The sequence below is a fragment of the Wasmannia auropunctata genome, unplaced genomic scaffold, assembly GCF_000956235.1.
Source record: "Wasmannia auropunctata unplaced genomic scaffold, wasmannia.A_1.0 LD336001.1, whole genome shotgun sequence".
Taxonomy (NCBI): domain Eukaryota; kingdom Metazoa; phylum Arthropoda; class Insecta; order Hymenoptera; family Formicidae; genus Wasmannia; species Wasmannia auropunctata.
In genome coordinates this window covers 735,774-762,295 of record NW_012026889.1, presented here as the reverse complement: position 1 = coordinate 762,295, position 26,522 = coordinate 735,774, and the positions used below count along the sequence as shown (strand labels likewise).

General features: G+C 46.6%; 1 protein-coding gene across 1 annotated transcript in view; it reads right to left on the bottom strand.

The window, feature by feature from the left end:
* Window positions 1-429: 429 nt before the first annotated feature.
* Window positions 430-26,522, bottom strand: part of LOC105453239 (cytoplasmic polyadenylation element-binding protein 2) — a 128,074-nt gene continuing 101,981 nt past the window's right edge. Inside the window, exons 4-8 of the mRNA XM_011695022.1 lie at window positions 2,269-2,520; window positions 2,049-2,161; window positions 1,539-1,931; window positions 1,180-1,290; window positions 430-779 (exon numbers count right to left, since the gene is read on the bottom strand). Coding sequence (XP_011693324.1) covers window positions 663-779; window positions 1,180-1,290; window positions 1,539-1,931; window positions 2,049-2,161; window positions 2,269-2,520 — 986 coding nt within the window. The 3' untranslated portion in view covers window positions 430-662. The remainder of the gene's footprint in view (window positions 780-1,179; window positions 1,291-1,538; window positions 1,932-2,048; window positions 2,162-2,268; window positions 2,521-26,522) is intronic.

Below are 26,522 nucleotides of genomic sequence, written 5' to 3'. Positions count from 1 at the left end.
TGTCTCGGTGTATGTCTTTCTTCGTTTTCTTCTTCTAGTCTTATCGACGATATCGGCTCGGCGTGGATCCGATCGTCCTCCCTTTTCTTTTGCTGTCTTCCGGCGCCCTCGTCGAGTGCGAGATCCGTTTCCGGTTTCGACAAAGTCATCTAGATCGGCACAGTTTTTTGGCCCGACGACAATACCGGCGGCCGTTAGCAAGTCGTTACGGATGCGAGGTTGAAGATCGGAGCGACGCCGAGAGCCTGCATCGATTGACGGGCAACAGGGGCTGGTTTCTTCCTCCAGTATAACCGGTACAACTTGAAGTAGTGGAGTAGTAGTAGTAGTAATAATTTGTAGTAGAATAGTAGTTGTGGTAGTAGTAGTAATAGTAATAATAGTGGTAGTAGAGTAGAGTAGTGGTAGTACGTAACGATCGAGTGGTGGTAGTAATAGTAATAGTAGTAGTAGTAGTAGTAGTAGTAGTAATAGTAGTAGTAGTAATAGCAGTTTTGAGGCTGTGTTCTTGTTGTAGGTAAGTAAGTAAGTAGTATGGGGCGGGGGGCAGAGGAAAGTGAGGGTTGGTTGAGGGCACGTGAGGGGAGGGTGGGGGGAATATTGGTAGAGGTGGTAGTTAATTAGCTAGGGCTGCGAGATAATTAGGGACAACGCAGCTGGGGTTAACACCAGCGGAAAGGCACGGCCCGAGGCCGATCCGCGCCCTCCTTCACCAGTGGCTTGTGGAACTCCCGACCTGGCCGGGAGTGGATAGTTGCCCAGCAATGCTCGCAGTAGTACTGAAAGAAGACAGTATTATGATTCGGATTTCATTATTAAGTTCACAAAAAAAATATTAATCTTCTCTTTTGTTAATACAAGAGAAAAGACCAATTTTATTACGGATTAACTCAATAAAATAATTATTTTATCAAAATAATTATTAAAATAAAGCCATAATGGAGTCTTCAATCTTTGTTTGTTACTAAAAATTAAGACTAATTTTGAGCCAAGTAAAATTCCATTTACAATCTTTGATAAAATCTCAGTGGAAATCGTAAGATCTAATTTTAATGGAGTCTTTGCCATGACATTCGCATAAGAATATCAAAACTTCAGTTTTAAATTAATTGATAATAAAAGCCGCGCTTTTACTTTACAGTTTACTATCTAATAATAGAACCGATGATCGAAATATACCTGTAGGCAGGTGACGTTGGCGCAGAAGAACGGTGCAAACTTGCCTCCGCAACGCTGGCCTTGACATTCGTCACACATCTGATCGTCCAGAACATATGGTTTGACTTCAACCTGTTCGAAAGATCATTCGAAAGGTCAGAGAAAATACGAAACGCTTGAAGTTTAGAACAGGAATAATTGTTCAGAAAAACAATGCTCATAATTTGTAAAGTCCTATCTTTAAAACAGCCCTACAAATCACAGATTTAGATCTTCCATTCTTGTCCTAAATGCCTCATTTGGAGGCATTATTCACTTGAGAACCGTCTCAGAGAAAGAAGAGCACAGTGAAAGGGTATTCAATTACTCTTCGTACTTACCCTCTTGTCGATATCGCCGTGCTGCAGCTGTACGAATCTGGCTGAGATGGCAGCTATGTAGCTTTGCTGATTACTGAAGGCGACCCTGCCGGCACCTTTGGGATACTTGAGCTCGGGATCGGTGTCGATGCCGGCGTAACAGACACCACCGTAAAGCCGATCCATGATCATCGCGAGCTCGACGGCCTTGAGCGGTCGCGGCACCCCGCCGACGAAGACCGTTTTTCGCGGATCCAGCGGCATGGAGGCGTCCAGCACGAAGTCGGCGTCGCTGAGCCGCCAAGGTCGGATCTGCACGGGCTTGTCCTTGATCGTGGGAGAACTTACGCAAAGGTAGAGCTTGTCCTCGTCCTGGATGCAGGCATCTATTAACTGTTGCACTGAACCCTCATCCTAGAATACCAAACAGTCCCGTGGCATTCGATTGTCATTATACTGCTTCTGTTAGTTTTACTAATTTACGTAATCCGAAAATGAAAGAGAAAGAAACGGAAGGAGACGAAGGCATACCTGGAACAGCAGAAATGCGTAGCCTTTCGGCGGGAAGTAGGATTTGCTTTCTGCCTTGTGCGGCCAGTCCACGACGAGCGGACCGAAGCGGCGGAAACTGGCTGTGATCTCGTCTGAATTGAGAAAAGATGCGCGTGTGATTAATAACACGCTCTGTTACGTCCTGTCTCGCAATAATAATTTATCTTTATTATTGGATGATGTAATACGATTTGCATACCTTCGTCGATGTCAGGCGGTAGTCCGCCGACGAAGACTTTCCTGGAGAAACGCTCGCCGGTTTCGCTGCCCTGGCTGTGCGGACTGCTCCGACTTGGCGATGAGAGCGGCGCCGCTTGGGACGCCGTTATCCCGCCGCCCACGCCGACACCGACGCCTACCCCGACGCCGACGCCGACGCCGTCGAGCTGGCTCGGCGCATTCGGATCCTCCAGCCCTTGCTCCTCGAGACTCGGGAAGAACGGAGATTTACCTGAAGGACAAAAACATTTCGTCACGTGAATGATTCGATCGAGAGATACTCCAAGAATTAAATTCAATAGAATACGGATGAATTAAAGGAAAGAGCAGGATGGAGATGCGTAAATTAAATCGGCCGATCGACCAATAAATAAATTGTAACAGATAATACGAAAGTTTTACGATGAAGTAAGTTATGCTCGTCCTCTAATTTGATGCGGCAGGAACGGAATTTGAACCACGTGCGCCGATTTACGTTGTAAAACAAGAGATTGTTATGGATCGTCCGCGGGAATCAAGGTCTGACATTCATTCGTTGTCGGAAAATTCATTATGCAATTGTGCGGAATCACGTAACAAGCGGCGGGAGAATCGCGCGTATTATATATACGTAAGGGAGAGAGGGGGGGGGGGGAAGAGAATTGTGGGCAATGTAAGCGCTCTTTCGACATAACTTCTCTTTCTTTTTTTGGTTAAACCGGAAGTTTTTGCATTATACACAACTGAAATACAGCCTCGTAAAAACGTAATGCCGATTACGTAACGTGACGTTCTCGGCATCGTTTCTAGGCTCGCCGAGAGATAAGGAGACGATTTTCATAAAATATGAAACAATAAATTGTACAATGTTCTGAGAATGAAATTATATTACGGATATTTATTGGATTTTTAAGAGAAATTATCAGATCGACTTGACCCATCGAAGATTCTCTTTAAAAAAATATTGAAAAATTAAGATACGAAAACCATTACTTTATCGAAATACCTGTAAAATATTTACGTACAGCTCGAAAAAATTACAGAATGGACAGTTAGAAATCTAAATTACTCCATTTAATAAATTAAATAGAATGGATATTACTCCATAGATGGACATATTGGAATTATATTTAAAAAATCGAGCCTGCAAATGCAGCGATGCTTACCAAAAGAGATTTTCGCATTTTGTTTAAGTGTTGCCGTTTTAGGTGGCATGAGCAAGGAATATTCGCTTAATGCTTTTGGACGTTATGTAAACACAAGACTGTAATACATATGATTTACCACGTATTATTTTGATAAATATAGTCATTAAATTACGTAAAAAGGGAAGGCTTCGAAAGTTAAGCATCGCTCCGAAAGAGGCTCGGACTCGGCACCGCAAACACCGGTTAATTTGACGGCAGCCGGGACTGTCCGTTTCGGAGCAGGACGGTCCCGCTTGCGCCAGACTGGCCAGACAAGCGCGAGAAGAGGAAGAAGATGCTCACGGCCGTGTAAGGGAGAAGATCACCCGCGTGCAATCAATGACCGACCGGTACCATTAATTAACTCGCACGGATAATAATCGGGCCCGTGCGGAACGCCGAGCCCGATTATTAACACGACTCGTGGCGTGAAAAGGTCGTCTCCGTCCCGAAAAGGCTACCGGAGAGATAGAAGAAAAAAAAGGAGGGAGGGGGGAACTCACTGTATCTCCTCCTGACGGGGAATCTCGCTCGTCTGATAAACGTCGCCATTCTCGATCGACGATCGAGATAACGAGCCGACAACGGCCGGGGGGATTCGCGCGCGCGACTACACCTATAACCGTCCACGGGACGTGCCGTTTGTTTCTCCGGTCGTCGTTAAGGGAGGGGAAAAAAAAAGGAGAAACAGTAAACAGGGTGCAACGCGCATGAATGGCATGGCACGGAAAGCGTCGCCGGCTCGCCGGAACAAGCGAGCGCGCCGTCGCGACGCTCACCTTTTTATCCCCCGTTTCCGCGCGCCACGCACGCGGCGGTACACACGCAGTTGACGCAGTCGTGCAATAATAATCGAACCGGAAACGTAAATACGAAGGGGACTTCTCCTCCCGGACTCTTCTTCCCCCCTCCGCCCCTCGGACGTATTTGCCTATCCGTACGGCGACAAGCAGCTCTATTTACTTTTTTCCAAGCGACATTAACGCGCGGGCTCTATCGCGAGCTGATAATTATTTACATATACTCAGGGTAAACGCGAGATATGAATATGGGTCGCGGGTATGTACCGGGTGTCTCGCTTCGAGTGAGGCACGTTCTGAAATTCTCGGAGACGACCGAAGAAAATTACGGGGTTTTTTTTCCTCCCGCCGAAGTTAATCGGCCGAGCGTTAATTGACGCTTACGCGGGAAGGAACAGCTCGCGGAAAGGAAAAAAATGTTCGGAACTCGCGAGAAGTGAAGCTTCCTGCATGCAGGCCCGGCAACAATAATCCATCGATAATTTCTTCATGTCGACGTATAATGCTCGACGTTCGAGGGAATTTGCCGGCACGAAATTGCGGCGTGAATGCAACTTTCGTACCGCAAGAGTACGCGGTGGGAATTACGTAAGGGATCGGGTACGATGCACACGGGCGTGTGCAACGTACATGCGTAACTTCAGGTGTAAGGCATTTACACATCGACGATTGGATTTAATCGCTTCTTTGTCGTTAATATAAGAATATATCATTTTGTAGCAATACTTGCCATCGCGTTGCGTAATCTCATATTTTTTTACACGCCGTTTATGTGAGGAATTTGTATCGTAATGGATAAACGATCCTTTCAATGTAGAATATTGTCTATCGAAAAGATAATAAAAATAAAAATATGTAAAAAAATATAAACTTTCAGCACAGGAAAAAAACTCTTTGAATAGCAAATCATTGAAAAATAACTCCATTCCTTTTTATATTTGTTGTCCCATTTCGTGCAGCCTGCATTCGAATCGATTTGAACTACTGGCACGTCGCCAGCCGGTTAATTTACTCCATTGCCGCGCGTTAAGTTCGAAGATTGCAGTAAACTAATAATTCCGCGCGAGGCTTTCCCCTCATCGTCGTGATATAACAATTGTGCATTACAATACCATATTGCACCGCGACGGCTCTAATTCCCCCCTTCTGTGGGAGATACTTTACGCTCTGTACGTTCTCGACGCCGCTTACGCCGCGCCGTCGTGCTTTCGACTTCGTGCCTCGCACACATTAGCATAAATAACACACCGAGCGCGTCTATAATTCGCCGGCGAATCGATAACACGTAAACGAACTCCGCGAACCCGTGGCCGTGGCGCGCGGATGATGAGCGAAACGCGCTCTTAAAAGGAGCGTTTCTCGGCGATCATCGGGCGATGTATCGGGAATCGGGCAGCGGCGGCGGCACGTATAGATTAATTCACCGTGTCTCGAACATATGTGTGTTTACGCGCATTATTGCAAACGACGGCGTTTCGTCAGCCGTTTTTGCTGCAATCAGCGCGGAACGTTTTGAAAATTTTCGAAGTTTCATTTCGAAATCTCTTTCTTTCGATTTCGTCGCGTACCATGAGAATGGAACGCCTTGTTCGAACCTCGATATCTGGGTCAAGCCACGCGCGGCGCTTCGGCGGCAGTTTTGAGAGCGAGATCCGCGGAGAGAAATCGAAGTAACAGCGCAAAATTGTAACGCACATATATATCGGGCGCACGCACGCGCCGATTCGCGGATATTGAAATCGAGTATTGAACGCAGCCCCGCGGCGATATTATTGGACGTTATTACCGTCGGAGCATATGTATCCCGATATCTGGGCTATCTTCAATCGCGTAAATAGATATATATATACGCGGGATTACAAAGCCTCGAACTCATCTCTCGAATTTCCAGATCTCAATCGTCGAGAGTTTCGCGAATAACATTTATATTACATTCTCCGTATCAGCAGCTCATGTCGGGTCTTTCGTATTAAATGTAAAATTGAGAGAAACGACTGAAAGCAGTATTCATCTCTCATATATAAGTAATATTTATATACGTCACAAAAAAATCTCGATCGAAAAGCAATATTTAACTGATTTCTCGACGCGATCTTTACGCCCCATCTACATAAGTCGCAAATGCACAACGCAAACGCAAACGCGGAGAAAAAAAAAGAACGAAACGTCAAAAAATAAAAGAAAAGAAAGAGAGAAATGTCCGCGTTTGCGTTTGCGTTGTGCGTTTGTGACTTATGTAGATGGGGCTTAAAGCCCCATCGTGAAACCGATCGTCTTTCTGTACAATGTACACAGCCTCGTATACGGATTTGTAAAAACTAAGATAAGAAAAAGTTCGCAGAAACTTCGACAAATTTAGGATTTGGTCTAACAATGACCTATAGAAGAAGAAGAAGAAGAAGAAGAAGAAGAAGAAGAAGAAGAAAGTTACAATAAAAAGTGCTAATGTAACGCCGGGAAGAAAAGCGAATATCGCGAGAGAATCTTGAATCTCGGGAGTCCGTGTCACGTGTATCGCGAGTTTAACGAACACTTACGAAAAAAAACATGATACGTGGAGCCTGAGGGAAACCTTGGCATGTAGGAAGCCAAAGTGCGGAGGAAGCACATTCGCGGGACCAAATCGAGTCGACGTTTTCTCCTGCGCGTGGTATACGCTCCGATTTGAGAAAAGGGCACCGAGAATCCTCTCTCGCTCGGGACGGCGCGCCCCGGTTTACAAATTAGTCGGAAGTCCGTCGTTAGGCTGACCCATCGATCTCGATGGGTCTACGCTACTCGCCCGTCTTCGCATTCTGGAGACGAGCGAGCGTCCCGGCTATCGCCCGGGATCAATGACTTTCCCATCGCGGCGTCACAACGGTGCCTTGTACACGTTTACACTCCCCCCCCTCCCCCTCCCTCTGCGAGACTCGGCCGCCAGTCAAAACGCGGGACAAAAGCCGTTTTCCTTCTGTCGCTTTTCTTTATTCTCATAAATTTGCATGGCAAAAATCAGGCTCCCCCTCGTCGCTCGCAATCAGACCACCTCCTCCCTCTCTCCGTTTCTCTCCCGTCCGCCGTCGTTTCACCTTCGTGTCACTAAGGGAAACACGCGGCGACGGGAGGAGGGTGAGAAAGGGCGAGGGACGGCAAAAAGGGAATAAGCCGGGAGCGTGAGCGAACGGGAAGCCAGCTATGACGACGAGGACGAGAACGATGATGACGCGCATTCAATCTGATTGCCACGGCGACGGTGGAAGAAGCAAGAGAAGGAGTGAGAGAGAGAGAGAGAGAGAAACTTCTCTTCATCGAGTTGGAAGGCAGGGGGAGGCGGACGAGATCGGGGCATTTATGTCGTTTGCCGTATCTCGCCGTGAAATGGATTCGGGAATGTCTCCCCGGCGCGGGAAAGATGAAAATTCGTATGACAATGATCAAGAGACGCCACGCGATTATCCCCCGCCGTAGGAAAAACGTGCCTGGATTTGCAGCAGGTGCGTTCGTTCGTTCCCTTAATGAGACCTGGAATTGCATTTGCTCGCCTCCTGAAATTAAATCCCGACGCGTGCCGCACGAAGTAACGCGTCGTTGCCCATGCATGTATATTTCAAGCGGTATGACGTTGGTAATTACTTTAACAGATGCTGACAATAGAGGATGAATAATTAATATTATAATTAATACTAACAAACATTAATGGCGCAATTAATTATTAGCGTGATTACGTAACGATTACTTATATATGCTAATGGTGTAATGGTAAAATTATTCGAGTGAGCGGAAAAAAAGAAGCGCGGTTGAAGGAGACTTTCTTTTTAAGAGTAACGCCATTTGTATAATGCATTACGGAACTTCGTGCGAGAGCTCATTTTCATTATAATCGCCGTAAAGGAGTTTTCTAAGTATTTCATGACGGCGCGGAAGGGAAGATGAGCTTCGCTTCGTATATCCTCTCGGGTTCGACGGGACGCTACGTCTAAATTATGTAGCCTTCTTAACTCTAACTCCGTTCCAAGTGGCGTCCTAAGCTTTCAAAGTGGGACTCGAGTATCTATCGTCCTGAGGAAGAAACGTGCGTGCTCCGGCACCCTTCGTCGAAGGATGGGGAGGAGGCTGGCTCATCGGTGGAGTCAGAAATCTAGAGCAGCAATTTAGTGTTACGAATTGACGGCATTATGAGCGGCTGTTTCGCAGATTTATGCCCATTGGGAATTTAGCGGAGCGTCGTTCGCACCGGTATATCAACAGGCGCAACGTAATTACACGGTTGTAATTGAGGTGTGGCTTATGTAATCAGCACGACGACGGGGTGCCGCAATATCAAGGTTTCTGCCGAATTTCGAGCCGACATAAAAAATTTTTAGAAGAAAAGACATTATTTCTCACAAAGTAAATGTTCGACGACGCTAAATATCTCGATAATGAAATGTCGAGTCGAGTTGTACCATACAAAGACGAAATATATTCTGTGCATCAAAGCGCAGATTAGAAGTGACGCGGTTTTGTCATAAAGCTTCGATTTTCACGAAGACGCGAGTTCCTACAAATTGCCGAACTTGATTCGTTGATCGCCTGAAAATTATCATTGACCTTTCAATTAACGTAGAAGACGTTGAAATTAAAATTGATCAAAGATCACCCGGCTTGAGAAGTCCCGGCAGCGTTTCCTGCATACAATTTCCACGCGATGCGCGGCGGGGAAAAGTTAAACTTGAACGTCGGCTGCGTGGAGTCGCACGGTGCAGCGGCGCTCCCGTCCTCGCACAATGCGTTCTAATTCTGCCTCGGACACTCCGTTACGTAACCGTGCGACCGTGCTGAATAATACGCGTCCGCTCGCGTGAATCTAAAATCGGCCGAGAGCCGGAGTCCCGTCCTCCACCGTCCGAGTTCCTTACGCGGATTAGAATCGATATGCGGCGCGACGCGCCCGGCTTTCGCGCACGAACGTCCACGACCGTCGGCGAAGAGAGTCGCAACCTTGCCGTTTTCCGAAGAGGGGCAGGGGGAGGGGAGAAAAAAAGAGTGAAGATCGAAGACGCCAATAGTGTTAATGCACGACGCCGATCATGTAACGCCCGTCGACGTGATTCATTGCGCAATTTATTGGGGCAGCCAGCGCAAAGTGCATCCTAAGCAATCGATTTATTTCGGCTCACGCGAGCACACGTCGGAGCGTGCAACACTTAATTATACACGGCGACTGCAAATCGATGGCGATGCGCCGATATATATTATTAGCTGTTAATTACGTGGCGAATGTATGTTAATTGCGTACTTCAATTGCGTTTAATTTGAAGTTATGTCTCGATAATGTCGATCGACATGAAAGGGCAGATTCTCGTCGAGGAGTTGTCGGCGGGTGATTCTCGTTAGTGCAAAAAACGACTATACGTTTCGGGTCGCGCGTATAATAATCGGTCGACGACAAGCTTCGTCACTTTTTGCAAGCGCGTGAGACGACTCGTGGCGCAGTTTCCGCGTTACGGGCTCACGCTATTCACCCGCGCTTCTTCACTGTGCAATTTCGCCTGCTCTCGTCGTGCGGGATCGATTACTCGGCATGCCTAAAGACGCAGAGAGAGAAAGGGGCGCGGGGAGAGGGATGCTAGAGAACTTCTCTCCCGCTTCTCGTGATCCGCCATCAATCATTCTGTAACTTTTGCGGAAGCCTCGGTTGCGAAGGGGGTTTGCGAGGGCGACACGACTACCGTTACCGGCGTAATTTTCGAGTACGATCGACCAACAAAGGCTTGTACTACGCGTCTCTCTCGCTCTTTTTTTTTGTCTCTCGCTCTCTCATTCTTTCTTTCCTCCACCCGGCACACGATGTCATGGTGCGCTGTCAACGCGAGACGACGTTGCAAAGCCGCGTCGTCATCGAAGTAATGGAATCAAGCTTGCAAATAGCGCACTCTTTCCCTCGACCCCGGCGCGGAGAGAGATTGCCGCGGTGTCTCTCGTAAAAATGTTACGTCCCGCGCGCTGACGCGCCGCGATTCCGCAAATCGATCGGCGAGTCACGACTCTTTTTATAGACGCGCGGGACGGGGCTAATCCGTTTATGTTGATCCGTCCGTAATAAAACACGCTCGTGGACTCGGGTTTCCATTTGCGTCGCGAACGTGCGTGAATATTTATTTGTTTGATCGGAAAAAAACCCCCCGACATTGTGCACGAGCGCGTCGCGCTAAAATTAAAGTCGCAATTAATGTGGCAACTGCATGTGACATAAATACAACGCGTACGTGGCATCGAATAAATAATTAGCACACGGCCCCCGGTCCCCTCCGCCCCGCTTTCGCGCGTTTCATCATGCAATTGCGCGACAACGAAATTCGACATTTAGATTACGGCGTTATTAAACGCAGCTCGCGCGATATTCGCGCGCACGTATATATTCGTTGCCGAAGAAAAATCACGTGGTTTAATAGTAACGATCGTGGACACACGTGCAAAGCGAGGCGAGTATAGTCGACGGCATTGATCGCCGCGGCGAGCCGCACTTGTTTTTGGATCGGTTATTTATAGGACGAAGGAGGGCAATATCGGTCAGCGCGCGATATAGGTCACGTCGATACTCACTCCGGCGGACCCGGGCACGGCCTGGGGTTAAGGGAAATTATATCTTTGCGGTCGCATCTCTCGTTCTCTCTGATCCGTGCGTCCGTAAACGTGAAAGTGATTGCAGGAGAAACGTCGCGGCTAGAAACCTCGCGCTCTTTCCGCAGAACATCGGACATCTCCAATCGCTCTTAATTAATTTTCGCCTGAATTAATTTATTCCTACCATTTATCCGCGACCGCCGCGGTACTGTTCGAGCAACTTTCGAAACGTGTCCACGTCGAGAAATAGTATCTAAGTCGGCAGATTAAGCTGCGCGCAATTTATTATATTCGACATCGAGCGCTTGGCGAGGCGTTTCGAATTAAATTCTCGCAACATCGTTGCAGTTGAATTTATGTAGTTGCAAGCTACAGATATTATAAACGAACATCAGGACGATTCGTGGAAATTGCTCTTGAAAATGACGATAAAGCGCATCTTACACGTTTACATCGTTCTAGTAAGTATATTAACAAGATGGAGTTAAAGCGACATTCACGTGATCCTTATAAGCACTCTCAAACTCGGATAAATTTCCATCTGCGGTTAAACTCCAGTTTACAACTTAGATTCAATTTGCGAGAGCGAAATTCTGGGTCCGCGGCAACTCCATTCGCACTGCAATTGCCGCGCCACGCAGACGGAGGCAGGCCGCATCGTTCGCGACTGGGAGCGCTGAAATTCCCCGCAAACCACAGAATTTCGAGCAGCCCTCGTGCCCTCGATCGTGATCAATGACGTAAGGAAGGGGGAGGGGGGCATCGGGAACGCGCTCCTCTGTCACGGGTCAACAAATTCGGATCTGTAGGTCGCATACCAGAGCTCGCACGGCGCACGGAGAGCGTTCGCGATACCAGCGAACCCGAGGAACGTGACGTAGCACCGGCGCGCCGGTATTGATTAGACGTACGACGTAACCGGGGCCCAGGCCCGCGGCTCGCTTCCCGGGCCTCGATTTGCCATCAATCATCCCGTAACTCCGACGGGAGCTTCGATCGTCAAGGGCGAGGCCGGCCGCGGTCGTTCCGAGGCGCGTTTGTGCGAGACACTCGAATTAGGCACTCGAATGCGATCCATTTCGAGACTGCTCGCTTTCGCGACGCTTAATAAACTCACGATGAGACAATAAAATTCTTTCTCTCGTTCACCGATACAATCCAATTAATCCGTATAATCACGAAATTCGATCTAGAAGCAATTTACGCCGATTACAGCATCTTAAAAAAGAAATAAATTTAAAAGAAAAGAATAAATTTAAAATTTTTATATGCTGCTCTTTATTTTAAGATACACGCGTATAAAAAGCACAATACGAAAGCTAACTCTTCGAGAAGAAAATATAAAACAAATAAGTATAATTAAAATCCAATTAGAAATTTCATGGGAATTTTTTCTGGAATGAGTTCGCAATTGCGTACATTAACACAATTTCGCATAATAATTTCGTAATAAATACGAAAATAAGGAGAAAGAAAATTTGCAGGATAAATCAAAGCGATTTGCACACGCAAAGCACTTTGAGCTTTAAAATAATACTTATATAAATAGTTCAGGCTTAAAGGACACGTAGGTAAGTGTGAGAGATTTTTCTTCAATTCGCAGCTAAAAAAATACACGCATTAATTTGGCTCGAGCGAAAAGTGTTGGAGTGGCATCAGATCCGTGGCTCTCGAGTGGCTCTAAGAGTCGTGGGGCACAAGAGAGCTAACACGCCGGATTCGGTGCGGACCGACCCACAAGGGGGAAAACATGTAGGAGGATATCACGTGAACACAAGGGGGATAAGGACGTGTGGAAGTGTCTCCGATTCGACGGTGTGGGTACGTACGTGCGCGTGATAGACAGGACGCAAGCTATAGGGGAGAGACTTTAGAGCCCGGTTCGGCACTCTAATCCCGGCGCCTTTCCCCGGTTTTCCCCCCTGCATCCGCCACCGCCGCGTCACCCCCTCCCCCCTCCCGCATCTCTTCCCACCCCCCCCCTCTCGTCCACCCTCTCCCGACCGTCTTCTATCGATTTACCCGTGCACCGAGTGCAGCTCGGCTGGCTGGTACGTTGCAGCACATCGCCGCCAGTCTCGCGAAAGCCCCGGCACTCTCATGTTGGTTCCGTGACAACAGAAAGGCACTCGTTCGTCTCGAACGAGAAGAGAGACGAACCGGGCGAGGAAGAAGCGAATTCCTCGGGCGCACCGCCTTTTATCGCCGCGGTACAGACAAATATTGGCGAAATAACTCAATGCGCTCGAAACTAATGAATTTTTCAGAATCTTCTTCTCGCCGTTGTGGAAAAAAAATTTATCAGACTCAGCGCAACTCTTCTACTCAAAGATAAATGCAAACTTTACTCGCCGGATCTCTGATGCAGGAGTTGATTAATTTTTGAACTTAGTTTTTAAGTGTGCGACGTTTCTACGATGAAATGCGACTAATCTCTCTCACCGAACTAGTTAACATTCACAAATAGCTATAGTTCTTTAGTACGAAATTACAGTACCGTGAAAGATGCGCTAACAAATTATCTGGAAAAAAAATTGCAACAGTTTTTATTTCGCGAAAAACAACGACTGGCTGTTTTGTCAGAATTTATCAAAGGTACTCTGTATTTTACAAGGCAGTTGAGACCCACTGACACAGAAAAGAGCTCTTCTTGCGCAGAAAATAAAGGAAATAGGAATCTAAGTGATGGCACAGTTACTCGATACGACGGAGGAAAATATCCGCCTAAATGGTTGTAGCGTGCACGCGTTTCCGCAAATGTTCTCCGAGGTTTTTTCTCGTGTTTTTTCGGGCTTTTTTTTGCGCGGTACGTGATTAGGAGCTTTTATCGCGGCCCCTCGTAGAGGAACGTATAGGTTAAAGTACGGCCAAAAGTACATATATAACAATATCGTTCGTCAATGATCCGAAATCCAGATCAAATCTACTTTTGCGATCGCTGACCGTATATCCTATTTTCCGACACATATATTTGGAATTGGGTCGTTACGCTTTATTTAGTTAATCTCTCTGATTTTCGATCTGGGCGGGAGAGGGAGAGAGGGTGCGGTTAATTCTCGTACAATCACTTTAGATCGGCTTTGTCCGGGAGATCTCGCGTCGATACCAATAACTGTAATGTCTTTTTAACAAAATCACGTAACGAACGTGACAGTATTCATGGAACTAAGCTACGCGATCTAAGTCTTCAAGCTGATTAAAGCTCGTTACCGGCGTATTTAGATGATCTCATTTTTCTGGGACACGTGGAAATCTATGGCATTCTCCTTTCAGTCAAATTAACAAGTAACGAAACGTTATATAATAACAATTTCTTATTGATTTTCTCATATGAATGAGAATCACATGTGACAGGATTGCATGTTTAAACTATGGATTGCAACAATGCAACTGCCTGTTACATTGCATGCTGTTATTGACGATATAGTAATTAAAAAAATTACAATGCAACTATGTGAATACATACACACACACACACACACACATATAATATATTATATATGTTCTCTTTTCTTATTCCATACTCCATTACATAATCAGATCCAATTCAGCGACTCAATTTTTATGTTAATCTTACGATCTACGATCGTAATCCCCGCGGAAAACTTTGCTGATACCCCGGGCTCAATTTCGATATTTAGATAATCAAGCTGCACGTGTTTAAATTCCAATTTTTTAGCGTCGATAGAAACTTAAGCCGTAGAGTAGGGAGGCCGGATGAGACGAGGGATACGAGAGAGGCAGAGCCGTGAGCTTGACGCGTTCCCCTCCCCCGCGATTTCAATCCACGCTCGAGGGGAGTCATCTCATGGGGATTAACGATGATTGGGCAGGTCGGTGCCGCGAACCGTTTTAGTCGTCTCTAACGATCGCCCATCGAGTCGGCCAGAACGACGAGAGATCGTTGCACGCGTGATCGGAATGCGAGAGAGCGAACTTGAGGCAGAGCGCGGAGTTGCAAGGGGTCGTCGAAAGGGGTTTAGCAAGCCTTAGAAATGTCTGGGGTTTCCACCCTGTCCTTGAAGAGCTTTAGCTCGCGCTCGCCTCGTATTTCAGCGCGCCGGGATATACTCCCGGGGCGAGATATCGTTTCGGGACGTCGATGCAGACTTCGATGCGACCTTATTTCCATTGTTTAATGCGAAATTTTATTCACACTAATTTTCTCTCTCTCTCTTTCTCTTCACGCATTGTAAGAAAAGGCAGCGCATCAATCCGTTATTCGCCAACGAGTCAATTTAAATTAATGAAGTTTCGAGCTCGTCAAATTCGGCTGACGTGTCTCCGCGTTGGACTTATAATTGCGAGTCGCGGTTGAGCGAAAGCCGCGCGAAATTTACAAATACGAAGAGAAATCTGGATGACAGCCTTGTTTTATGCGAATCGGGTAAACGACGTTCGTGGAGTCGGGGAGAGGTAAATCGTTGTGAACGCGATTAATAATAAATCATTTTAGTATTAACGATTATAATTATAACGGACTATAACCGAACCGGAATCAGCGTGACTGAATTTTGTGAAACGTCACCACGGGCTTTAAATCAAAGTAATTCGTTTTTTATGAAATTTTATTTAAATTCTCTGTGGCTTCTCTCTCTCTCTCTCTGTTTGATAACACATTCGTTGTGTTTATTGCGACAGCGCTTCTCGATTTCTATCTTTCTCCTAATTATACTTGCAGCGGGATTAGCACGTACATTATATACGTTTTCCGCTGGAAACTCCCGGTCGCTCGTGATAACGCCGCGCCGCGGGCCCGGCGATTTACGAGCGAGGACGCGGATCCGCATCGGCACGTCGCGTGTCCTCGCACACGCGTCCGTCGTAAGGAGTGGTAACGTGTAAATGCTGCAGCAGCGGCGATAATCCCGCTGGCCTTTGAAGACCTGTCCGCTCCGCGACGTTTTCCGGGAACTCGGCGTGAGGAGGCAAAAAATGCCGACGCATAATACGCCGTACAATTTATTCGCGCGCACGTGTCGCGTTAAGTACACGCATAACGTACCACGCGGTGCGCGACGCACCTGTACGCCGAGAAACGGTACACGGGGCCACGGCGGAAAAAGCGGAGGAAAGTGAATACCCATGCTGACCTGTGTGCGCGATTGACGGGCCTTTCGTCTGTGTGTATAGCGGGTGCCCTCATCACGCGGAATTACATCTGAAAAGGTGGCTCTTAAGGACGACCGGTTGTTGTGAAAACAGAAGTCCCTCCTCTCGACGGCGACGCGTGCGATTTGTACGGGGAATTTATTGAGTTACCCACGTAATGGAGGACTCTCTCGAGTAAGAGGCATTCGGTGGCTAGGAAATGGCATGTGCTTATTATCGCGCCTTTCTTTAATGAAACGGCGTTTCTGGCCGAGCGAGCGAGCGAGCGTCGCTAATTTCGGAGGTTTTCGCCCGAGATTATCGGAAATCGATCGACCCGCTAATGGCGTTTCAGCGGCGCGGAATAGATATACGAAAATACACCGTGTCAGATCCAAAAGGGATAACGAGAGGCGGAATATAATTTCAATCGATCGAGCACGAGTCACGGCACGAGTCAGCCCAAGCTTCCATCTTTCATTTCCAGCAAGAATAATTATAAAAATGACATCGTGACTCCGTAACGAGAGTTTGTGCAGAAATTAAAATAGCAGAGTAATGAATAAGAAAAGAAAATTGGAGCAATTGTTGCAAGAATAATTCAAAATCTAAAAGTCTTCTGAAAAAAAAAGGATCAAAGAGAGATTACCTATCTTATAAATCGTAGAAGAATCGTAAATCTGTAATCATGTGTAAAGGAAATATCTTACATATAGTATATTCAAGTAACAATGCGAAAACGAATAAAATATATGATAGATATGAACGTTGAAAGTCGAGGATTTAGCATCGGAAAAGCTGGATGTTCTCCGCTCTCCTTTCCCATTGAAGTCGTCGCGTCGGGATTAGCGGTAATAGCTGAAATAATTGCCATACTCGGACAGGAGGAAAGCCTCGCTGCAGAGCGCGGCAAAGGTTTACGTCGACGGAGGCCAAATTGCTGCTAATTGGCCGCGGGAGAATGTACGAGCGTCTCAATTCCGCGCTCTCGGACACGAAAGCGGGAAAGGGAACGTGATGCAACACATTGTATGCTAATGCGGCTATATCGGAGAGACGTGTCTCTCTTGGCGGCGCGACGCGACGCGGCACGGCACGGCACGGCGGCGTGGCGCGGTGTGGCACGACGGCACGACGACGGTATATACGGGGTGCATCCTCTCGTCGGTGCATGCACAGCGCCGCGCGATCGATCGCCGAGCGTGAGTTACAGCGCGAGCGTCCACAGGTCAAAGGGCGAAGCTATTTCTAGGCAGTCGTTACCATTCGTCATTTTAACCCGAGCCGGCCCGTCTCTCAGACGGCTTTTGTGAGAGACACGGCGGCGAGAGGATCTCGAGTCTTTCAATCCCTCGGTATCCCCCGACGCGGGATTCCGGCTAAATAAACGGACAGTTAATTTGCACGAAAGAAGGCGCACACACAAGCGCGATTAGCGCCGGCGCGAACCAACCGGCCGATCTGTTGGAAAGCCGCGCGCGCGTTTCGACGATTCGAAGCGGAATGGCATGACGGAATCGTCATCGTTCCCGAGGAAAGAATCACGCCGCGGGTGACTTCGTAATAGACGCTTTCATCTTTGCGTCGTATCAGCAGTTCGGCGTCACGCGTCAGCGTTTAGCGAGAGGTTCCTGATCGGCCGTTGTACTTAACGAAAGACCGCGGATCTAATTGCGTCGACGAGGGCATAGGCTACACTTTCTTGTTTCCGTGGAAACAGAGGGCAACGGCGAGGATAGGAAGGAGACATCTGACTTGTGGACGATGTGGACATGTGTGTTTATCTTTTCCTATGATAGATACGTCAATATAAATCAGTCAATCGCACATCACGCGAGAAGGAGAAAGCGAGAGAGGGCTTTATACCATACGTATTTTTCTCTCCCCGTCTTTTTTTTCTAAAATTCTATTCTAGAAGAATAAACACGTCGGGCGCACATACTGTTGCTATATTACACTTCCATAATCGTGCTACTGTAAATTTAATAGAATAGACTAGGGAATAAGTACACAAAAATAGAAATCTGATTGAATAAACTTGCAATTTACTAATATAAATTCGGCAATAAAAATTTTAAGCAGTTTGCACGAAAATATACGTTCTTGGATCTTTTTATATCTTATTGTTTTATTTCTAGCACCTGTCTTTGAATTAATCAGAACTGTCATCTGTTTCCATTAATTTTATTTTTATTTTAATTTATTTTCCGAATGAAATAGAAACTTTTAATAGCGACTATATTATATAGCGGAGTATTTAAAGAGGAAAAGAGGACGTTATTTCCATCTATCAGAAACTCTTCTAAGAAACGCGTATCGCGTTTTAATCATAAAAAATATGGATGAAAATGTGAAGTATGCAGTTCGAAAAGACAGAAGATTATTGCGGTTTTATGTGAAAGAAAAGACGAAGTAACGCGAATACCTTGCAGTTGCCAGCGCATTCGAGCGTTTTCTCCTCTTTTCGTCAAATCGACACCCTTCGCAAAGACGACCGATCGCGGTCTACGACAGTCACGGACGGGTCGCGCACCCTTCGCTCGCGCAAGGGTGTCGTCTCATCGGCGGGTCGCCCCGCCGAAATAAAAAAAAGGGGAAAAGGAGCCTCCAGGGCCGTCGTCTATGAAGGTAGAAGTGATACGCACGAAAGGCGATGTTTTCGTTTCAACGCCCAACGACAGTTATGGAACATCCCTCTGACACACACACGCGCGCACATACACACACACATACACGACGGAGGGACGCTCGGCTACGGATCAATATTACAGGTAGCTCTCTCTACTCCCCGGCTCTGCACCCCCGCAGCGCCCTCCGCCCTTCCTCCGACCTATCCTTCCTCCCCCTCCCTCCGGACACCCGGTAATGCCCGGCTTCGCGCGGGTAGGTAACGCATATACGTGTACCAGCTATGCGTGTTCACGATGCATTTCTCTCTTTCTTTCTCTCTTTCTCTCTTTGATTGCACCGTGCCGTGCACACGACAGTTTTGTCACCCAGTATAGGTGGCTATCCTGAACTGTAATTTTCACGGAGCGCGATAAATTACGGTTGCCGCTCGCGAGCGCGAGCGACCGTCGCGAGTTTGCTCGCCGTGCGAGCGGGGGTGCGCTTCAGGTGCAAAGCTGCACGTTCGTTCGAGAGACACGCACGTTGGCGTCATTACGCGTGGCAAATTGGTCGTTGATGATCGCACGCGTTGTCCAACGCTCGTTGTTTCGACGAACTGGAGTACCCGCGACGTCGAGGGGCGGGGGGGGGGGCATTAAAGGCACCAGGAAATCGTTATCTGATGAAACGTATTATGACGAAGTGCCAATGCTGTTAGAAACAAAAGACATTTCGTAAAGAAAAAAGAAAATGCGTTTCAATTCGCATTAAACCTCATACTCACACTCACACTCACACACACACACACACTCACACACAATCGTTATAATTAAATTAATTCCGTAATTTTTTAATTGTTCCCTTTTTTTATTATTTTTTGATGATATGACAGATTTGAAGGTATAGAGACCTCGAGTGTTTAAAGGCGACCGTCGTTAATCTAGTCGTTTCGCTGAATCGCGAAACCCGAGGAAAGGCAGGCGCAGCGAACCTTCTGATACGGCCTGTACCGATAAAACCGAGCAGGTAGGCGATACGACCGGCTGGGCCTGATATACCGTGGGTGTACCGTACGGTGAGTGATAGCGCTATGCACGACCTGGTATAGAGGCTAACACATGTCACGAGCACGTGCTGATGGCCGCGACGCAGATACGAGCGCGTGTACTTAAACGCCGGTGTGTTATTAAGAAACATTACGAACCGGAATTGCACGAACGAATTTTCCTCAACGATGGAAGTCGAGCGAGACCGTGTCGAACGGATGAAAGGCACCAATAGAAAGTACCGTCCTGCGCGGGTAATAAAAATACGTGTTTGGAAAGCCCCTTCTCTTTCTCTCTCTCTCTCTCTCTCTTTCTCTTTCCGCCAGGAAAAATCCTGGGAACTTCCGCGATGGCCCTTGTATGGCCTCTCCGTGGCAAACTGTCAATTTTACTAACCACTCGCCGTCTGAAATATGGAAATAGGCCGGACGGATGATCGGACCTCTCTAAATTACAGCTATCGCGCTAACGATTATTATTTGTCAAATTGCAACGCAATTTCATGGTTCAGAGGTTTAATGGAAGCGACGTTATCGCGAATTTTTACAGACGATTCAACTCGTGTAATAAAACGGATTTTATATACATGTCAAAATATTAACTTTGTTTTACGTAAAATTATATTAATTTTCAATCGTTTGACTGAGCAAGGAAAACTCAAGTTTATATCTCAAGATGAGTTATGAAGATCGTTATTTATCACATTTACGATCGACTCGTAGAATTTCTCGGGATTTCGCGGGCGTATTAGCGAGGCAAGACGGAAGGCAGAAGCTGCGGGAAATCGCTAACGTAAACCACTCGTCAACGTCGACGATCTCGCGGGAACGATTAATGGATCTTGCCGGCACGGCTCGGCTAAAATAAATCGCGGTCACCCATTTAGCGCGGCCGAATCGAGACGCGCACATCGTCGTCATTTAATTCCCTCTTATCCACCTCGGGCGCGGGGCAACCGAGAAAACGGGAGAAAAACGCACGCCGGGGATGAAGGATCGCTCCTACGTGCTGGGTGTTCCATTAGCGAGAAACCTCACATACGCACCCAGCGCGGCGTGTGACTCGCGTGTGTCACGTGCTTGCCTCATTCCGCGGATCGTGAAACCCTTCGGATATGTATGTTAGTAGTATAGGATTCCCAGATAACGGTATCCCACATATATAAGACAAGACTACAAAATTATAGTACGCTTTCTGAGAAAAATTAAATATTTTTCCCTTCCAATGTGTAAGCAAATTGCAACAATTATAAAATCTTTACATTATTTTCATGTACACATTTCTTAGAATATTTTACGTTGTTCACATAATAGTGTTTGTAAGATAACAACAATATGAGTAACGCATCGTCCCTTATTTTATCGTCCCCTTTAAATATATAATTCATAATCCCTCGGCGACTTGAAGTTTTTCTTTTTAAATTTATAAATCGATTGACTCGCGTACGTAGTACGACCTCGAGTATACCCATAGGGCAAAACAAACCCACGGAAGACCTCGAAGGATAGGACTTAGTGATGCGGACAGCCATCTAGCAGGGTGGCGTCGTGAAGAAAGGGGACCTGAGTATATTGAAGGGTATGTACGAAAAACGAGAAAGCTCTCTCTCTCTCTTTCTCTCTCTCTATCTTCCCCCTCTGTTTTGGCGGATGCCCCGGGTGAATATTTGACCAACTACTACTACTCGAAATATGTATAATGGTCGAAAGGGAATAGTGCGGCGTTACACGACGTCGAGAGTATGAACGTGTGTATGTATGTATGTGCTGCTATTGCTGCTGCTGCTGCTGCTGCTACTACTACTACTGCTGCTGCTGCTGCTGCACATAAAGCGTGGAAGAGAGGAAACGCGTGCGCGTACAGAGGTGAATGCCCTTTTCCAGGCATCCTATCCCCTCCGGGGAGAGGCTCCCCTCGCGCGACCCCCGCTAACCCCATCGTGTTTTCCTAGCGTCTCCTCGGCGCCCCATGCCTGCCGTCGTGGCATTGCGCTCGTTTCTCTGTGCCCCTTTTACGCGCATACCTAATTTTTTTACGACGTCGAGTCTTCCTGTTTCTTCCCGTCGTCCTTCTTTTCCTTTTGTCTGTTTAATTAAAGCGACGCGAACTCGCTTGATACTAACGGAGAAGTGCGAATAGATAGATGTGTAAAATCTATTAAAGATCAGATCTATAAGATAAGCAGATGTAAGGAAGGGCAATGCACTTATTATCCATTTTATGACAATGCAATAGTTTATTGTGAAATAAAATTTATCATGTAATGTATAGCATATAATTAACTAATGCAACTATAAAAAATAAAAATAACCCAAGCGATGTTTTCTTTAATAAATTCCATCTCCATTAAAATCTCTATAATTTATTTGTGTTCAATATTTTGTGTTCAATACGTACGCGCTTTTATTTTCTCTTTTTAATTAATTTTCTCTGTTTGCAATATGTCACATGTAAATAGCAACGTTGTTGTTGAATTTATTTATTATTGTTAATCTCATACTAAATCGATTTACTCTTTTTGTATTAATCCTAAACATAAACGAATTTCTTCTCTTTCTTTTTCTCTCTTCCTGTTTCACTCTATTATTTTCTCCCTCTGCTCCTTCCCCGCAGTTGCTATCGTCACGCGACTGTATCATGCGTGTACAGCCGGCAGTATGGTACAGTACGACGTCGTTAAACCTATCGCGCGGGGCACTGCACGGAAGCTGATAAAACGTCACGTGCGCACCGGGTTCGGTAAATTCTCGAAGAAATCTCGGCAGATATCGCGGTGAATTTTAGTATTCTGCCGCGTAATGCGGCACGGGGACGGGAGGGGTAGGCATGGGAAGAACGTATCGCGCGCTCTTCTTGGCTAAGGATTAAATGTCCCGTATTATATCGGGCTGGCAGGCGTATCGCGCGAGGCTCTAAGGACGTTTCGCGAAAGGGTGAAACGTGCCCGCGAGCCATGAATTCGTAACGCCCGTAATTACGCGGGAATAATTAGTGCGGGCCCGCGCCTTACCCGGGAAAAGTCGTGCGACCCCCTTCAAACGCTCCACCGGGACCGTCCTGAAAATTATTAACGACGTCGTAAATAACGACATGAATCGTTAATTCCAATTTAATTAAGTGAGGAGGGAAACGGTAAACTTTGACGTGCCCGACGCCAGTGACACAGTGAGCGTAATTAGAATCTGTAATTGAACTTGATAAGAACTTGTATAATCTGTTCTAAACAACTTGCGAATTTCTATTGCAAACTTCAACGATATATATATATATTTGGAACAAAATATCTACGCGGAGTGTTGCAAAGCAAAGCGAAAAATTCTCCTCTGCGGAATTCCCGTTCTTGCTATCTCATGTGTTAGAAAAGAGAAATATTTTACTGCTCGTGAAATTCCAGTCTCTTTCGATGTTTTCCTCATAGTTGCTACGTTGCAATCAACTACGTGTGCAGCACGAGGAAACGTATTCTGACGTAATATACGTTTCAAGAGTCACACAACGAGAGCATGCGGCTGAATCAGACCTCTCCGCGTTGACGGCAGACGCATTTCATCCCCCTCCGCATCGGAATGAACACAAAGCGGCAACAGTTTCCTCCCTTTCACTCTCAATACTCGTCCCCGTTCTCCCATCTCCGGCAAACTCGCCGGCTTGTAAGTTCATTAATGACCGGCCTCCCTCCCCTCACGTTATTTCATCGAAGCGCCTTTTCCGTGATGGCACGACAGAATTATCGTGCTACCCACCAACACACGCGGTGTAATTGGACCGTCGTCGGAACTGACGTTCGTCGAACGTTCAATTGACGCGCGGCTAATTAACCACATTCTCCAAAAGTTCGGAAAACCCGATTCGGTTTTCGAGCACGGACACGCGGCTGTCGCCGTCCTTCGCAGACGCGGTGCGGTCGGTTCGGTAATGTATATACATCGTAACGTCAGAAACGGAAAATCGATTTTCACCTAGACTTATGCTTTTATAAAAAAAAACCCCGATAAGCGTTCAAAAGAAATCTGAAGTATCACAGAGAATAAGAATTTCTCGTGGAGAATATCAAATTTCTCGATTTATCGGGCGACATCGCGTCTCGCGATATTTTTACGTATTCGCATTTAAATGTTTCACGATTCATGAGAATAAATATTTTCTGGACGAGTAAAATTACATATCTGCTGAGGTCTACCACATCCGACCGAGATAACCGAGTTGTCGGCTGTGGAAATTAAAGGTTTACTGTCGGAACAGTGGATACGGTGAATTCTGCAGGGCACCTATCGAGTTTCAGAGCCGAACGGGGGTGTGTGAGTGCGCGCGCGCGCGCGTACCCCGGGTTTAATCAATGTAAAATTAGAAACTTTCGTGGCGCAACCCTCCTTGGTCATTTCGACCGGATGATGGAGGAGCCGGGTCGAAGCGACTGATTTTCGAGGGCGGGAACGGACAGCTGGTCACGCGAGTTTTTACGAGCGGCATGCAAATGCGTGCCCCATCTACGTGATAAGCTCACCCCTCTCTCAGCCGGGAACCCTCCCCCGTCGTGCAGACGCTGCGAATTCCCATCTTGATACCGGGCGTTATAAACCACCAGACCGTCTCGTCGCCGGTCGATCGGCTTGAAAAACAATTACGATCTCGCGGTTATTCACGCGACGGCAATGGCGCGGCGGAATGACTTCGCATCGTTATATCGGCTGACGCGCGACAAATTGCACTGTCGCACTTCATTGTTTGACGTTTGACTCAACGGATACGGCTATTCCTGTATTACCTCGAAGAGATTACATCGGAAATTGCTGACGAAACTTTCGCCGACGGCGACGGTGCTCGTCAATAGTATTTCGGGGTCGACGCCAAATCTGATCAATATTCATCGACATAAACTTATCACGTGAAATCTTATCTCTTATCAAAAAAAAATTTTGAAAATTATGTTTTCTTCAATAACTTATTCTTTCAAAATTTCGTTTTTAGCAGGAATTAGCTCAATTTGAGGCAATAAAAAGTCGAAATTGATAAAGTACGATCTCGCTTGTTACGTCGCTTTCCTCCGGCTCGTCAAACTAATTAACTATATCCCAAAGATAAAACTGCTCGTACGATATATATTAGATCCCTCTGACCCTTGGATCCGCGTAATGCGATTTACGCGCCGGGCCGGAGCCGAAGATACGGTCCGGTTGTTTATCTCCATAAAGGCTAAAAATTTCCTCCTTTCTATGGGAAACCGGTAGGGTGGAATCGCACGGTGGATGAGCGGCGGCTCTCGTAGCGACGTGCAAGGATCAAGAATCCGGCGCGGCTAATCCAATTCCGAGGCGGCGAAAGGCGGCCTCGAGAAGGGGAAGGATCCCGGTTTTATCGTAATAATCGTCCATTGTTGAGGGAGTATAATGAATGTTGTCTCATGGATGCGACGACCGACGTTTTCCTTCTTTCGTAGTGTCCTTCCTGCCTTACGACCGACACATAGCATCCCGGAATTCCACTTGCCGGCCTCCGTTTTCTCCTGATTCCTCACTTTCTCTCTCTCTCTCTCTCTCTCTCTCTCACTTTGTGTCATTCGTCCGGCCACCGGACGATTTAATTTTAGATAAGCTTTAAGGGATTGACTTCTCAAGGACTGTGCTCCTGTCTGCTAGCCGGAGGCAGCCGGTCGTCAAATGGGCACTCGTCTCTCTCTCTCTCGTGACATCAGAAATTCAATTTGCCAGACGGCGCGACGATTTACGGAAACGGCTCGTCGCAGACAGCGGGCGTCGTAGGGCGACTTTGTGCGGCCTATATACCGCGCTCTAAATAAAATAAAACGTAGCGTGATTGTTCGTATATCGCGGGTATGAGCGTCCGCGTCCGTAATTTTCCGCAACGCGAATTTTTCTTTCTAAAATCGTGCATTTTGTTTCGGGCAAAATCTCATTTTGTCCGCAAACGTTGCCCCGCAAATGCGATTCGCCCGCATATTCATAAAGCCGTTCGTTAATCCAAACATTTAATATAAATTTTTTTTACGACTTGAAAGCAAATGTTCAGGTATGATAATAAAGATCCACTTTACCACTGAAAATGGACATTTCACAGTAATGGACTTTTGTGCACTTTTACCTTGAACCGCCCCCATTCAATAAACGAATACTATTATAACAGCGTAAAATTCCATATTATTTCATCTCGAATATAAATATCACAATGAAATATTTATTTATACTCGAGGTACATTAAATAGAACAACCTGTTGATTTTATCTCGCTATTCACGATCCCGCATCTCCGGTATTCACATATCCCCGATCGACCCCGATTATCGCTCGCCGAAGCAGCACGAAAAAGTGATTTAGATCGTCTCTTTCTCGTTCTACTCTCTCCAATTCGTGGGAAGTCAGATCTGTTCATCTGTGCAGTGACAAAAAGTTATCGCGAATCGAGCGAGAGAGAGAGAGAGTGAGAGTGGCAAAGAGAGAATGAGCCGCATCCCGGCTAGACAGTACGTGTTTTGGCCATAACACTCGACGGCGGCTGTGTGCGAAGCGCCGCGGCGTGGGCGGCCGTCGTTTTCGGTTTACAGCGGCCATCGCAATGAATCGCGGCGGAAAGGGTGAAAAACACTCACGCGGTATGGCCGAACAAGTCCCTCGATTGTAGACGCGAATCAAGTTTGTGACGCGTGAAGGGCGGATAAGCATTGCACCGAGGCGATAACGCCGGGGAACGCCGAACGAGAAAAAAAAAGCTGGGAGAGAGGTAAACGCGGACTATCTTTATGTCATCATTTGGAAGAGGCAACGGAAAATTGAAAGATTTCGTTTATGCGATAAGATTTTATCTACGTAAGCACGATATACCATTATTGGCATTATTAATCGAGAAAAATGTATATGGCAAATGTATTTGAGAGACATGAGATTTAAATTAATTTAATAAAAATGATATACGCTATTAA